At 40.8% G+C, this 16,748-nt stretch overlaps 1 protein-coding gene across 2 annotated transcripts in view; it reads left to right on the plus strand.

Moving 5' to 3' along the window:
* Window positions 1–16,748, plus strand: part of TATDN1 (TatD DNase domain containing 1) — a 58,806-nt gene that overhangs the window by 2,868 nt on the left and 39,190 nt on the right. Inside the window, exon 2 of one of the 2 annotated variants that reach the window (XM_069081036.1) lies at window positions 16,057–16,140. The exons of the other annotated variant lie outside the window; for it this stretch is intronic. Within the exon in view, the coding sequence (XP_068937137.1) occupies window positions 16,057–16,140 (84 nt within the window). The remainder of the gene's footprint in view (window positions 1–16,056; window positions 16,141–16,748) is intronic. 2 annotated transcript variants of the gene reach the window in all.

Raw genomic sequence — 16,748 nt, forward strand, 5'->3', positions numbered from 1 at the left:
CTTTTCCTTATTTTTTATTTATAATTTTGTTAATTCCATCTCAGGCAATATTTTTCATCCCAACACATCCTCTTTAGTCTTCTAGTTTTTGCCAAATAAGTTACCTCAGCCAAATCTCTGTCCCTTACTGTTTTTAATCCAACAATGATTCAAATTATGACTGCTAAATGTAAGAATTGTGTTAATGATAGTACTTGTATCAAGGAGAGCTGTGAGTTTTAAAGCTAGATCACATTTAATAAAAAATCTGTGCATCCTTCTTCTAAAACCCTTGAAGGTACCCAGAAATGTGTTTATCCTTTCTAAACATATTTCCTTATCTGCCTTCTAAATAATTTAGCCTCTTTAAGTACTAGGATTCAAAGAAAACTAAGTCCTACTGGATATTTTTTTTCTTTTTAAGTTATTAGTATTGCAACTTGTTCCCTCCTGAAAATAGAAACTATTTTTCTACATTCCGAGTTAAAAAGATTATGGGAATCTAGCAACCATTTACAAAGGGAAAAGATGAAGTATTCATATAAAATAATGCCTACTATGTGCTAGGTACTGTGCTAAGTGCCTTTCACAAATATTTTCTCATTTGATCCTTCCAATAACCCTACAAGGTAGGTGGTATTATCCCTATTTTATAGCTAAAGAAATAAAAAAAATCCCTATTTACAGCTAAGAAAAAGTTAAGGGACTTGCCCAGGGCCAGATTTCAGGTTATGTTTTCTTGACTCCAGGCGCAGCTCTTTCTATTGCATCATTAGCTGCCTCTATTATAACATAGATTTTATGGGAGAATACAGTTCAAGTTTCAGAGATAACTGGAACACAACTTGCTTATAGGTAGACGCTTCCTTTATTAATTTTATTTATTTTCAGGAGGTAGGACCAAGATATAGAATAGCAGGAAATAGTATAGCTCCCTCCCTCCCAAACCCCTTCAAACAGATCAAATGCAGCAGACCAAATCCTCATTGAGAAATCCCAAGAAAAAGTCACAGTGAGTCATTTTTTCCAGCCTGGATCAGCATAGGAAGACAGACGGAAATCTGCTGGAGACGAGGTGTAGCTAGGAGCATGAGTCGTAAAGAGCATTCCATAACAGAGGGAGAGATTGTACATCAAGGCAAGGCCCAGACCCATGTCAGGGCAAATGGATGAAAGGTGCCAACTGGTAGCTTTGTTGCATACTACTTCAGTTTCAGGTTATATAGATCCTGGCCCATTGAGAAAGAGATGTGCTCAAGGGTGGCATTCTAAGGTAGGGGATGATGTAAGGCCCTGAGCAATATACTGAGAAGGACCATATTCAGAAGCAATCGGTAGAAGTGCATAGGACCTCAGGAGCAAAGCTGATTCTCAGTTCCAGCTTCTAGTCTAGACTGAAGCCTACAGAGAAATAATCAGTGTAGGAATCATAGACCTAAGGGAAACTTGCAGTTCTGTCACTGAACCCCCAGAGCTTCCCAACTGGCTGATAATGGCAGGACTCAGCAGCAGTGTACTATTGCTCAGACCCAGCCTCAGGTCAGTAACTTGAAGAGGGGCAGAAGTCAGACTTTGCCCTGGATCTCACTTTGGTGTTCTGAAAGCTTATAGGTTCCCAGCCTGGATTATTCCCGAGATCCTGGAATAACAACCACTTTTAATTTTTAACAATTCTCAGTACCCCAAGAAAGCAACAGCAGGACAAGCCCAGACCTTCCCTCCAGAAGGACCCATATGTCTGATGTCAATAAACTGGAGAATGAACAAACAAACATGAACAAAAAGAATCCCACCATAAAAAACTTATGGTGACAGGGACATCCAAGATGCAAACCGAGAAGTGAGTGATTCTAAAACAGGTACAAACAGCCTCAAAACATACACACACACAGCTTTGACAAAAATTCATCTAGAATTCTTGGAAATGATGAAGCAAGAGTTTTTTTTTAATAAGTGGAAACAATGTTTTCTCATAAATGAGATCACTAGAAACAATGAAATAAGAGTTGTGGGAGAAAGAATTTGAAAGAGAATTAATAGTTTGGCATAACAGGCACAAAACCTTGCCCTAAGAAACAAACTCTGAAAATTGGAACAGACCAAGTAGAAATTAGTGACTTCATAAAACAATAGAAAATATTAAACCAAAGTGAAAAACTGGAAAAATAGAAGAAAATGTAAGGTACCTCATAGCAGAAAAACAACTGACCTGAAAAACAGATTGAGGAGAAAAAAAATTTCAGAATCATTAGACTGCCTCAGCACCATGATCAAAAAAAGAGGTAGGCATATTTTAAAAAAGCTTTAGAGAAAACTACCCAGATCTCTTAGGACAAGAGGGCAAAGCGAAAATAGAGTCCATCAGTCACTTTTTGAAATAAACCCCTATACTAAAACTCCCCAAAACATTGTAACCAAAATCCAGAGCTTCCAGGTCAAAGGAAAAAAAGTACTTCAAACAGCAGCAGAAAAAAAAAAAAAGGCAAGTAGTAATTCCGGATTGCAAATTATTTAGCAGCCACCATTATAAAAGAGAAGAGAGCTTGGAATAAAACATTCTAGAAGGCAAAGGATATAGGCTAACACCCAAAAATAAATTACCCAGCAAAACTAAGTATGATATAAAAAAATGGGTCTTTAATAAAATAGAGGACTTTCAAACATTCTTGATGAAAAAAAAACAGAATTATGTAGAAAATTTGACATTTAAACAAAAGAGAACCATAAAAAGGTAAGCACAAGCTACCGATAAGGGACTTAAATGGATAAATTGCTTATATTCAAATATGGGGTGATGATACATATGTACCCTCAATGTACGACCATCAGCAGTCGTAAAGGGAGTCTAATTATAATTAGATAAGGCCTATAAGTTGTTCTGTTGCAATTTGATGATGTTAAGAGAAGAATGGAAAGGAGGGAAGAGGAATACACTGGGGGTGCAAGGAAGAGAAAAGGTTAGGGAAAATTATCTCATATTCAGGGTTTGTATAGACATTCAAGCAGACTAGAAGAGGGATTGGGGGGGGGTAGTGATACTTGAAGCTCTCCTTTGAACTAGTCAAGAGAAGGAAGAATACACACAGAGTTGGATACAGAAATACATTTCACTTAGCAGGAAAATAGGAAGAGGGCAGAAGGGAGAATTAGCACAATAGATTGGGAGAAGAATTAGTTATTGGTTCTCTTTGAGGTGGCAAAGAATGGGAATTAATGTGATAGAATATTATTGTGTGGTAAGAAATGATGAAGGGGATGGTTTCAGAGAAACCTGGGAAGACTGATGCAGAGTGAAGTGAAAAGAACCAGGAAAACAATTTATTCAAAGACAATAATATGGTAAAGATAAAAATCTTTGAAAGAATTAGGAACTGTGATCAGTGTAATGAACAACCATGACTCCAGAGGACTAATGATGAAACATGCTGTCTGACAATATTAATAGCCAAGTACTAAATTAGGACTATAGTTTTCTCATTCTGTTTCCTCATTCAGCCCCTGAAATTGTCATTTCAATTCAGTTATTCAGCCAGCCTCTGAACAAGATTGCTGATAGATGAGATTGCCCAAATCCTTGGGGTATGAGCTTTTCCACCCAACTAGGAGACCTTACAAACAGAATCCAGTCTAAACAAGATCTTGCTCTTAGGAAGTAAGCCTTCCATTAGAATTTAGGATGACCCAGGTTATAAAGGGTAAAACCAATCAGCAAGGGGTTCTTTTGTCCAGAATGCTGGAGGCACCTGAGTCTCATGATTAGGTCACATTCTCCAAAAGTGGAGCTGAAGACTTTTTTTGCCCACCCCCTCATTAATATGTCTACCCCATCATTGATTTTTAACTAATCAGAGTTGATTTCCACTCTCTGGGATATGCTTTTTTCCAAAGGCAAACATTCAGTATTCTTCCAACTTCCCAGAGGGTCAGCTGACCTCAATCTGTTAATTATTTGCTAGCAATAATTAATAAAATTGTTATAAATTACCCAGAAAGTCTGTCACAGAAAGTTTCACTTGTCCTATGTCTGTCTACCTCTTGAAAGAGTTGAAAGGAATGAGACACTTTTGGGGAGACAGGGCCATTGAGGAAATTTATTTTGCTTGACTATTCATGTTTGTAATAGGGGTTTTGTTTTTCTTTCTCAATTAGGGGTTGGGATGGGATGGAAAAAATAAAGTATAGTTTAAACAATATTTTCATTTTTGTCATTTCAAAATTATCTCAAGAAAACTTGAACTCTTTCAAATCATAGTTATCCTCAAAACTGACAAATAATTCTCTGTTTTTATGTTCACTGAGGAAGAAAAGCTTTTCAGAGTTCTTGTTAGGAGAAAGCCATTTTTTTTTTCATTTTTCAAATGCTTTATTAACTTCTGATTTACATCATTCATTTCCGCTAGATTTTGAATTACAAAATTTCTCCTGTTTTTCCCCTACCCACCGCCCCAAAATAGCAGTCCCACAAGATATCCCCTCCTCCAATCTGCTCTCTCCCTTATTTTCTCCCATACCCCTTTTGACTTTTCCAGTAGGGCATGGTGGATCTCTTTGCCCCAGTGCCTGTATATCTTATTTTCAAATTACATGTAAAATAGTATTAATAATAGTGTATATATATATATATGTACATATATATATATATTTTAAACATTTGATTTTAAAACTTTGAATTCCAGATTCATTCCATTTCTCCCTTGTCACCCACCCTTACTGGGAAGATAAGCAGTTCAGTATAGGTTGTACATGTGTAGCTAATGCAAAACATTAACATAGTAGATATATTGTAAAAGACTGACTATATTTCCCTCCCTCCTATCCCACCCCCCACTTGTTCTGTTCTCTACTTTGATCCTGTCCCTTTTCAAAAGTGGGTGCTTCCAACTTCCCTCCCCACCAGCCTGCTCTCCCTTCTATCATCCCCCCTCTCATCCCCTTCCCCCCTATCTCCAATAGGGTGAGATAGCCTATTTAGTGTGTATTTCATTCACTCCCCACACCAAATTCAGTGAGAATGAGGTTGACCCATTCCCTTTTGCCTTCCTATTTTCCCCCTCCATTGTAGCCATTTTCCCTTGCCTCTTCTATATGAGATAGTTTACCCCATTCTCTTTCCCCGTCTCCTCTCATTATATTCCTCTCTCACCTCTTAAATTTCAGCTTTTAAGTATCATCCCTTCCTATTAAATTGGTCCTGTGCCCTCTATCTATGTATACCTGTAAACATATATACACACATTCACATGTATTCATATGCCCATATATCCTCATATATATATATGTGTGGGTGTGTGTGTATATATATTCCCTTCAACTATTTTCATACTAAGAAAAGTTTCATCAGTTACAATTATTGTTTTTCCATGTAGGAATGTTAATAGTTCAACTTTGGTAAGTTCCTTATGATTTTTTTACCCTGTTTACCTTCTCATGTTTCTCTTGCTTCTTGTATCTGAATGTCAAATTTTCTATTCAACTCTGATTTTTTCATCAAGAATGCTTGAAAGTCCTCTATTCCACTGAATGACCATATTTTCCCTTGAAACATGATACTCAGTTTTGCTGGGTGGGTGATTCTTGGTTTTAATCCCAGCTCCTTTGACCTCTGGAATATCATATTCCAAGCCCTTCAATCCCTCAGTGTAGAAGCTGCCAGATCCTGTGTTATCCTGATTGTGTTTCCACAATATTCAAATTGTTTCTTCCTGGCTGCTTGTAATATTCTCTCCTTGATCTGGGAATTTAGAAATCTAGCTATAAGGTTCCTAGGAGTTTTCTTTTGGGGATCTTTTTCGGGAGGTGATCGGTGGATTCTTTCAACCTCTATTTTGCCCTCTGGTTCTAAAACATCAGGGCAGTTTTCCTTGAGGATTTCTTGGAGGATGGTTTCTAGGTTCTTTCTTTGATCATGGCTTTCAGGTAGTCCAATAATTTTTAAATTCTCTCTCCTGGATCTATTTTCCAGGTCACCGGTTTTTCCCATGAGATATTTCACATTGCCTTCTATTCTTTCATTTGTTTGGATCTGTTTAACAGCATCTTGATTTCATATAAAGTCATTAGCGTCCATTTGCTCCTACCTAATTCTGAAGGAATGATTCTCCTCAGTGAGCTTTTGAGATTCTTTTTCCATCTGGCAAATTCGACTTTTTAAGGCATTCTTCTCATTGCCTTTTTGAGCCTCTTTTGCCATTTGAGTTAGTCTATCTTTTAAGGTGTGATTTTCCTCAGTCAGGCTGTTGACTCTCATTTTGTAATTTTCTTGCATCATTCTCATTTCTCTTCCCAATTTTTCCTCCACTTCTCTTATCTGCTTCTTAAGGTCCTCTATGGCCTGTAATCAGCTAGTATTTTCCTTTGAAGCTTTTGGTGCAGGAGTTCTGACTTCACTGTCTTCCTCCTGTTCCATGCTTTGCCCCTTTTTGTCCCCCAAATAGGAGTCTAATGTTGGGTTCTTCTGTTTGTTTTGTTTCCTTTGCCTGGTCATGTTGCCACTCAATTACTTGACTTTTGAGTTTTTTTGCCACAGTAGGACTCTGCTATTAGACAGGGGAGCTTCGTAACAAATGGTGAGGTTTTCTCAGCTGCCGGAGGTATTAGTTGGGTGCCCTTGCTGAAGCCTCCACACACTCTGGCAAGCTGGACACACACCCCAGGACCTCCACCCTAGACCGCAATCCAGATCCAAGCAGGTTAAAGCAAGAGCGATTACCCCTCAGAATGGTCGCTTGGTCCCCCTACACTCTGCAGGCCAGGAGCTGAAGCTGCCATGTGGGGGTGGCTTCTCACCCTAGAGGCAAAAGCCGCCACACTCCCAACTACTGGGTCCCAAAGTCCACAGTGCACTGACCTCTCACTTTGTCCTTCACATCTATGTGTTGATAATTCTGGAAACAGCCACAGCTGCTGGTGATCTGGAGTCCCTCCAGCTGGTGGCTGGTCAGGCCCACCCTGGGGCTAAAACCTCCAGCTTATATGGGTCTGAGCTTGGCCCCCAAAGCACTGTGCTGCCGGCCTGCCAGGCTATCTTCAGCAGGAAGTTAGCTTCTCTGTATCATTTTGTGGGTTCTGTAGCTCCAAAGTTTGTTCATAGTCCCCTTTTACATGAATTGGGGAAGGTGGAAGCCAGAGCCACGCGGAGGACCTACTTCTACTCCACCATCTTGATTCCGCCCCTTAGAAAGCTATTTTTAATCCTTGTAAATACTTTTTTGCCAGCTTCTTTTCATTGTTAGTGCACGAATTCAGTAAGGATCTTAAAGGTATATAGTAAAACTAAAAAAAAATCTTTTTTTGCCTTTTTTGGAGGGCAGTTGGGGTTAAGTAACTTGCCCAAGGTTACACGGCTAGTTTTTTTTGTGTGGTTGTAAAGTGTCTGAGGCCAGAATCGAACTTGGGTCCTCTTGACTCCGGGCTGGCGCTTTACACACTGCACCACCTAGCCACCCTTTCAAAACATTTTTAAATGTTTTATATCACAAATGGATTGTATCACAAATCTAAAATACCTAGTGAATCTTGGCTGAGCCAGATTTCTTAATCCTAAACTCTAGGCTAGAATATGCTGTGATACTTTACATTTTCTTGTATTTTTTTTTTCAGTCTTTTGACTTTGTTTTGATATCTTTTGTTGTTTCATGGAGTCGTTGACTTCTCTTTGATCCATTAGAATTTTCAGGGGATTTGTTGCTTGGGCAAGGTTTTGTACCTCTTATGCCAAGCAGTTACTTCCTTTTCCAAATATTTGTCTTGTCACTCTCTTTTCCAATTTTTTTCACCTAACATTGTCATTTCCCTCACAAAACCATTTAAACTTTTTTTTTTAAAGCTCTTGTTTCATCTCTTCTAGAAATTTTAATTGAATTTGTGTTCAAGCTGTGTTTTTCTTTGAGGATTTGCTTCTAGATGTTTTGGAATCATTCTCTTCTGGATTTGTTTTTTGAGTGTCCCTGTCACCATAATTGCTTTTTATGTTGGGATTTTTTTTTTAACTTGCTTATTCTTCCAGCCTAATCTCTGAGTTTATTTGTATGATGGGTATTATCTTTTTACTTTGTCACTGGTGGAAAAGGAGAGAATTCAGGATGGAAAATAAAATTTAAAAAATAAAATAAAACTTTATGTTAGGATCAAGTTCTGCCTACTTCTAGAGGGAATGTCTTAGCTGGTCCTGCTACTGCTTTCATGGTTTATTGAATGTTGTATTATTCTGTGCTCCCAGAGACAGCCCAGACTGGGAACTGCAAGCTTCCAGTGTTCCAACGTGGTCAGAAAAGTCTGACTCTGCCCCTCTGGTCTACATGTGCCTGACTTCCTTGGGTTTGGGTCTGAGTAACAGACCTGTGGATTTGCTCCATTTGGAGTATCAGTAGATTCTGCTGAATTCAATCACTGTCAGTCTGCTGGGAAAGTTCTATGACAGTGACAGAGCTCTATGCGCCTCTTTGGTCTGGGATTTGTGACCTGGTTATATTCCTTTGTAGGCTTTAGACTGGGCTGAAAGGCAGAACTGAGACCCTGCTCTGCTCCTGAGGGCCAAGGCACATAGCTGCTGCTTGCTTCTAAACTTGCCTATTGCTTTGTACACAGCCTAGGACCTGTGACCCCACACCTTACCTTCTCCCCACCACAAACTGGAATGTCATTCTTAGGCATAGGTCACCTCCTCAGTTGACCCTGGATCTATGAACCAGAACTGTGTAGTGTGTTACAGAGCAGTCAGGCAGCACTTGTTCCTGCACCCTATACAAGTTTAGGTCCCTCCATACAGGATCTAGGACCCCCTCTTGCCCTGGAGCACAGCCTCTCCCTCAACTAGAATGCTCTAGGCAATGCATTTCTACAGACCTCATCCCTGTTACCTATAGACTTCTTTAATCTCCCTATGCTAACCTGAGCCGGAAAACAAAAATTAAAAGAATAGCAACTTATTCAATAATTTTTTTTCTTAGATTTCAGAATTCAGTCTTGTACATTTTTCAGATCTATTTGGAGGGAGGGAGTACTTGCTGTATTCCTACCTGCTACTCTGCCACCTTGGCTTCCCAGATCAGAATCTTCCCAACATAGAGCCCAAGGACCACTTGTGGCCTGCCAAAGAATTTCAGGCAGCCTGCAAAAAATATAGGATTGCTACTGTGCACTCTCTTGTTTGGCATGTGAACTGTGGCAGCTAGCCATTATCAGTCTATCTCTAGTCAAATTTATCTGCGGCTAGAAGTTTAGCCTATTTTGATTTGGGCCCCTACCTACTGCCAAGTTGTGCAGTTCTGACCCTAAGTATCAAGGTCCTATTTGGTAAATTGAGATCATTTCAGCAAGCATTTATTAAGCGTCCGTACACTGCAGGCACTGTGCACTGGCAACATAACTGCATCTCCCACAGTCTGTGACTTCAAGGAGCACGTGTTTTATTACAGGACAATATATGTTAATAAGCAAATACAGGATGATTTGGGGAGAGAATACTTAACACCAGGGAGATCAATAGAGGCTTCCTATGGTAGGTAGCACCTGAGCTGAGCCTCAAAGAAAGCTCTGGATTCAGAGTAGCAGAAGTAAAGATAGAATGGAATGGCAAGGGCCTAGAGAAGAAACTGCCAAACAGGTGGATGATGGAGTGCTGGGGTCTGGGAAAAGCAAGGAACCTAGACGGAGGAGAAATCTGCAAAGGTAGGTGCAGGGTGGATTTTTCAGACTTTAAATGACAAGCTAGGGAGTTTGCATGTCATCCTAGAGGCAATAAGAAACTAAAGATTTTCAAGCAGAGAAGCAATATAGTCAAGACAAAGGAAAGACGTGCTATAGGAACATGATTATAGTAGACTGGTGGATGAGAGGAGAGATCTATGAGGAAGCTCCTTCAGTAGCATTTAGCATTTCCTAGGGGCACAGCATGAGATTTCAGGGTCTCTCCTGTTCCCAGTTGTTCTGGAGTTCTCATTTAGCCCTGCCATCACTTTCCTCAATATTATGAGACCAAGAAATGTACTCTCATCCCCCTGGCCTGAATCCATGCTGGGGTTTTTTGTTTTGTTTTCCTTGTCCTTGCTTGGCTTTCTTGAAGAAGAACAATGACATCTTGAGTGTGATGTCTTGACTTGCTCAGGAATTGGATTTAGGTGAGGCAGAGTTGCAAAGCCTCATTCTCACCTCCAGAGTCATCTGACAGTTTGAATATGTTAGTCTTCTCATAAAAAAAACTTTTCTGGGTGCTTTTGGCATCCTGATTATTCGTGATTTCTCACTTCCAGATTTAAATCCTATGATTCTACCCTCTAAGGGGCCACTAGGTAGCCCAGGGGATAGAAGTTTGGCCTGGAGTCAGTGAAGATTAGGTAAGCCCCTACTATGTGCCAGGCACTATGCTCGGTGCTGGGGGTACAAATAAAAACAAAACACTGTCCCTGCTCCTGAGGAGCTGGTGGTCTAGCGGGAGACGAGGTGTCCAGACCTGGACAAATTCGCTACTTATGGGATGAATGGGAATAAGAGCGGGAAGGCACTGGGATTAAGAGGAGTTGCTAAGGGCTTCTCCAAGAAGGTGGGATTTTTAGTTGGGACTTAGAGGAAGCCAGAGAAGCCAACAGGGAGAGACGAGGGAGTACAAGAAAGCTAACCAAAATAAAAAAAATTTTTTTTTAGTATTGTACTGTTCCTACTGTGCTTAGTGAATTGACAACTAGCTGGTGTAGTAGATAGAATTCTAGTCAGGAAGGCCTGAATTCCGATGTGGATTAATTGAATTAGCGCAAGTTGCTTACTTTCTTGCCTCCGTTTCCTCACCTGTAAAATGGGGTTAATAATAGCACTTCTTCCCAGGGTTGTTGTGAGAATCCAATGTGATAATATTTGTTAAGTGCTTAGCCCAATGTCTGGCATGGAGCAGGCACTATATAAATATTTTCAAAACTAATGTTTGATTTATATTCATCAAGTATACTTTATAATTTTGAGACTTTCTTAGAAAGCAGACATTTAATATTCAATAAGCTTTTCTTTTGGGTGGATCACTTTAGACCTTTGTATATTCTATTTTGGCCTTTTAGTTAAATTGGACTCCACAAATATTATTCAATGCCAGTTACTTAAAGGTATTTTGCCTGTGTGGAATACAGAGGGAAGAAGACAGATAGTTCCTTTCATGGGAATCTTACAGGTCCATAAGAAGGATAAAAAAGCACAAATAATAAGTCACATTGTCATTAGTGGCATAAGAGAAACAGAAAGTGTTGTGTGAGTTCAGATTGAGGAGGAAGACATCACATTTGAAGACCTGGGAAGGTCTTAAGGAGAAGTTGGCTCTTGAAAGATGGCAAGGCTATGGGTGAGGCAGACTGGGTGAGATTGACTTTCCTAGAAGAAGGAGCAGTCAAGAAAGCAGGGAATGAATAATCCATTGTTGAATATCGATTATATGTTAGCAATGGGAAAAGAGGCTTAAGACCACATCATAATGGGCCTTAAATGGCTTCTTGAGAAGTCTGAACTTTATTCATTAAATGGAAGTAAGTCATTAAAGATTTTTGTGCAGGCCAGTCACATAATCAGAGGTTAAGCTTTAAGATTAAAGGGAAATGGTGCAAATTGACTTGGGGGCCAGGAAGAAATTGAATGTGAGGAGAGGTAATTAAGCTGTTTGAATGACCCAGGCTAGTTATCTTGAATGAACTAAGATGGTGAAAGTGGGAATGACACAGACATGGTAGATACAGAATTCACAAAATAGCAACTGCTTGGCCCTCGGGAGCAAGGGTGAGGGTTTCTAGACTGTGCAACTTCAAGAATGAATGACTGTTGGGGCGGCCAAGTGGCTCAGCGAGTAAGAGGACCGGCCCCAGTATCTGGATGACCTGGGGATGGAATTGGGGCTCAGATACTTAGCACCACACCCAGAAATAACTGGCCCTGGGACCTTGAACAAGTTACTTAGCCCCAATTACTAAAAAAAAAAAAAAAGACTTATTTCTGTACCGACATGTATTGTTATCTAAAAACAGTTATCACAAGTCCGTGAGACATTGCATTGCAACTAGATTTCTTACAAGAGAAATGAAGATGCATGTGGAATTCTAAGCAAGCACAAAGTTTACAATTCAAACAGAAGCTTACATATTTATCAAATTGCAGCAAAGACAGGAGGAATAGACATTTCCACCCAAATGAGAGTGGTAGGGAAGGAAAAATAGGAATAATCAAGATAGCAAAAGCAGCATTTCTTTTCTCTTGGAATCTGCTGGACTATGAAGATAGGATGGTCTGCTTATCTACAAAGGTCCAAGCTGCCACAGAAGGTTCCTAATCTAGTGAAGACTGACTGGCATCTGTCTGGACTCCCAAGGATACACCCAGAGTCCAGCTTGAGATGCAAACAACAAATTATGTCAGCTCAGGGTGGAGCCAGGGCCTCATCCTCGACACATTCTGGGTCTCTTGCATACTCTGTGTCCAGTGTTTCTGGAAAATATGGCACCTCAAAAGGACAAATTCAGGGGACCCCTTAACAGTATCTACATAAGATTCATATGTCTAAGCCCAGTCCGAATTATGGCTGTCCTATACAGTATAATCAACAAATTAGCATCTCATGGGACAGAATTAGAACCAATGGTTGGAAATTAAAGAGAGACAGATTTCAGCTCAAAGTAATTCAATTCTGAAAGTATTAAATTCCTGGTGTATAGTAAGAAGCTTATTCTCAAGATAAGTAAGGAGCTATGAAAGAGAACTCCTAGTTGTCCTTGATGAATTCAGGTTACCTAGATGACTATAATCTCAGCTACTGAAAGACCAGGTAGATGGGATCTGAAAGGTCATTGAAAATGATAGTGGTAGGGGCGGCTAGGTGGTGCAGTGAGTAAAGTGCCGGCCTGAGTCAGGAGGACCCGAGTTCGGTTCCAGCCTCAGACACTTAACACCCCCCCACACACAAAAACTAGCCGTGTAACTTTGGGCAAGTTACTTAACCCCAATTGCCCTCCAAAAGGCAAAAAAAAAAAAAAAGAAAATGAGAGTGGTGCCCTAAGAGTGGAGGAGGACAAATGTCACCCTGATCTTCAGGAAAAGTAAGAAAACAAACTATAAACCAGTGACTTGGACAATGACTTGGGGAAATTCTTTGCAAAGAATTCTTTTTTTCAATTAACAATTTTTCACTAACTAGGACAGTAGTGCCAGGACACTTGTATTTTTTTTTTTTTTGCCTTTTGGAGGGCAGTTGGGGTTAAGTAACTTAACTTGCTCAAGGTTACATAGCTAGTTTTTGTGTGTGTGTGTGTGGGGGGGTGTTGAGTGTCTGAGTCCGGAACCAAACTCCGGTCCTCCTGACTCTGGGGCCAGCACTTTACTCACTGTGCCACCTAGCCGCCCCCCGACACTTGTATTTTTAACATCAAAGTCCTGAATGTGCTTATAGGAAGAGGGACTAGACTAGACATGGGATCTCACTGGGAATACATACCTTTTACTAAGGTATGTATTGAGAGGACTAAGGAAATGGTTTTTTTCTCTTACCTCTTTATAGATAATGCCATTTTTTTCTTCCTAACAGGATAACATAGAGATTAAGGACTGGACCTGTGATTTATTGGTATAAGGAACTCCTGGAAGAGGAAACCCTCTTCCAATACAGATTAGTGCCTTCTCTGCATCTTAATCTTATAAGTATTGCCAAGATCTGGGGTCTGTAGACTATGACCTGTGCTACCTATGTTTTTGCCTGGGAACTAAGAATAGTTTTTACATTTTTTAATTAAAGTTTTATTACATTAAAAAAAGTGAAAACCTTCTTAGATTTCAGGCAGAACAAAAACATAGCGCTCAGAGGTTGTCTAAGAAATGTTAACTCTGAGAAATAAAAAACAAAGAAGTCACAGAGGTTAAAGGCACAAAGCCTTCTCTATTCCATTAGAGGAGGGAAATTAGACACAGGTGCTGGGGTCTCCTCTAGGAGGAGACCCAAAGCATGAAGGCTAAGCTTTGATACTGATTAATTGGCAGAATAATTAATTGGGGTACAGCATCTGCCTGAATAAATGGAACCAAGGCACACAGTTCAAGTGTGAAACCTGGAAACATTTTTGGCAGGTATAGCACACATGGTGGTGACACAGAGAACAGTGAAACCTAGTCTGCTCTAAGATTAGGGCTTTAGGAAGTGGTTTATGTGGTCTTACAACAAAGAGAGGCAGAGAAGAGGTGTGCAGAGTGCCCGAGCAACCTCTGTCCCTTTGGGCCGGTGTGAACCAGGCTGAGCCAGCCCTATGGCTGCAGGCACAACAGAGGTAGTCCAGGTTCACCCAGGGGATACCACAAAGGATCACTGGTATGTCAAACTTGAGCCACATTCATTCTGTTTCCTGATTGGCTGATTTTGATTCCCAGGTTATTTCCTCCTCTCCTGGATAATAAGGGAACTCTAGCAAATCAAGGTGATTAGTAAACTCATTCATTCCATTTCTATACTACATATACAGTAATGGCTAGACACAGAAACAAGCAGTGAGGGGTAACAGCAACAGTGAGGCAAGTTTGATTTGTAGCAGGGCTTCATGCCTGGAATGTGGTTCCTGCAGGTGCTTGTCGGTGTCAAACAATTCTGGGATTTTGCTGTAACACAATTCATCCAGAGGGTGTCATTATGACAAGCTCAGGGCACAGCTTGCTTTGCTGGACCTTGGCTCTGGAAAATAGCATGTCTCCTAGCAGTAAAAAGTGAAGAGTGAAGAGAGGGATAGTCTTGGCAGGGGAATCCTGACATTTCCCCCTTTTGGCCAAAGAACTCCTATTCTGGCCAATAAAGGAGCCTTTAGTGTGGGTGGACAACTTCTTCTAGTGGGTCTGAGGGGAATGGCAGTGCAGAAAAATGCTCCTGCCTGTCCTTAGTGGGGAACTGATCGGGTATGGGGGGAAATCAGGGAGACAGTGACACCCCACTAAGCAGGGAGGGAGGAAGAAAAGCCCAGTCATGCAGTTGCTGGGACACAAAATAGTGAGTCAATGAAGGAGTAGAGGACCAAACAGGAGGAGGAGGGAAAGGAAAAGCGGCAAGGAGAGGAATGAGTACAGCCAGGTTCCTGACAGGGAGGAAACCTTGGATGGAGTTCCAGATATAGGCAGGCTGCTCTCTCTGGCTGAGAATCATGGAGCCACTGGGCCTGCTCATAGGTTGTCAGGATATTGGTCTCCATCTGGCAGGTGGTATTGACCCAAGTGCAGCGGGAAGTGTTGGTGACTGAGCAGAAGCCTGGATCTTCAGAGAGGAGGTAATCAAGGGCCAGTGATCTAGAATGACATTAGCAAGTGAGTGCAAGGAGGTCATGAGGCCACTTAGGGCCTCTCCAGTCTCTTGAGCAAGTGCCTCCAGGCTTGCAGTAAGTCCTAAAAGGGCCGACTCCTGGTAAACACAACCTCCCAATGGGGCAGCAAGCTTGGCAAGTAGTAGTCCAAGGGCTTGGTTAGCTGAGGTGAGTGGGTACTAGAGGAACTGCAAATTTTGTGATATGCAGAAGCAAAAAACCCAACAGTACAGTCCCCATGGAAGAAGATATTATTGAGGATGGTTTAAACCAACATGCTATGAGAGGAATTACAAAGGAAGACAGGGATTTAGCAGTAGCAGTTTGGGGAGAGGCAGGCCCAGGATGATCCAGCCAACTGTATACAGAGGAGATCCATGCTGGAGGTAACACAACTGTTATGTGTACCATAACTATGAGGAGCCGAGTGATTAGGTCACCAGATATCTGAAGGAGGGGAAGACACCAAAGTCTTGGAAAAAATCTTGGATATAGTTAATAAAACAAAACTGGCCAGCCAGTTCTAATCCATCTAACTATTGTTTAGTCCACATCTCTCCCTCTTCTCCACAACAGTATTATGAGATATTTATTTTAAAACTTTGCTAAAATCCTAGTAGACTACATCCATAGCATTCCTTTCACATATTAATTTAGTATTACTATCAAAAAAGGAAATGAATTTAGTATGGAACAACCCAGTTTTTGAGGAAGTCATGTCGACTGCTTTGTAGATTTTTGCCCATTATCTTTTTAATGACTGATTCTACAATTTTCTCCATAGTACCTATTCCACTGGGTCCTGTGGCACCTGGTGAGCTCTATCCAGTGAATAGGCCGGAGTGGAGAAGGGGGAAGCATGCCCAAGGCATGCTTTTGCATGCTACTGGTTTCAGTACCTGGTGGAATTTGGTTAGCAGGAAGTCATATATAAACTGGCCTACCTGTTGCCACCTATACACAACATTTTGTCTCCTAAACTCACTGCACTTCCAAACTCCTGTTATTGTCAAGGGTACCACCGTTTCCTTTGCACTAAAACAACCACCTTAGTTCAAGTCCTCAATACCCCTGTCCTAGATTGTGGCAAAAGCTTTTTAGCTTTTCCTTTCTCCAATATATGTTCTCCACAGCCACCAAAACAATTTTCCTAAAGCATAAGTCTGAAAAGGTAATTCCAGTACTCAGTAAACTTCAGTGGCTCCTATTGCCCCTGAGATCAAATACAAATTTCTCTGTCTGATATTTAAATGTCTTCATTCTTACTTGGGCAGCTAGGTGGTGGCACAGTAGATAGAGTGCCAGGCTTGGAGTTAGAAAGACTCATCCCCAGTTTAAATTTGGCCTTACTTACTAGCAAGTCACTTAACCCAGTTTGCTTCTATTTCTTCATGTATAAAATGAGCTGAAGAAGGAAATGGCAAACCACTCCAATATCTTGACCAAAAAAACCTCACATGGGTCATGAAGAGTTGG

Source organism: Petaurus breviceps, unplaced genomic scaffold (genome assembly GCF_028583685.1).
Source record: "Petaurus breviceps papuanus isolate PSGF00001 unplaced genomic scaffold, PetGlider_PUasm1.0 98, whole genome shotgun sequence".
Taxonomy (NCBI): domain Eukaryota; kingdom Metazoa; phylum Chordata; class Mammalia; order Diprotodontia; family Petauridae; genus Petaurus; species Petaurus breviceps.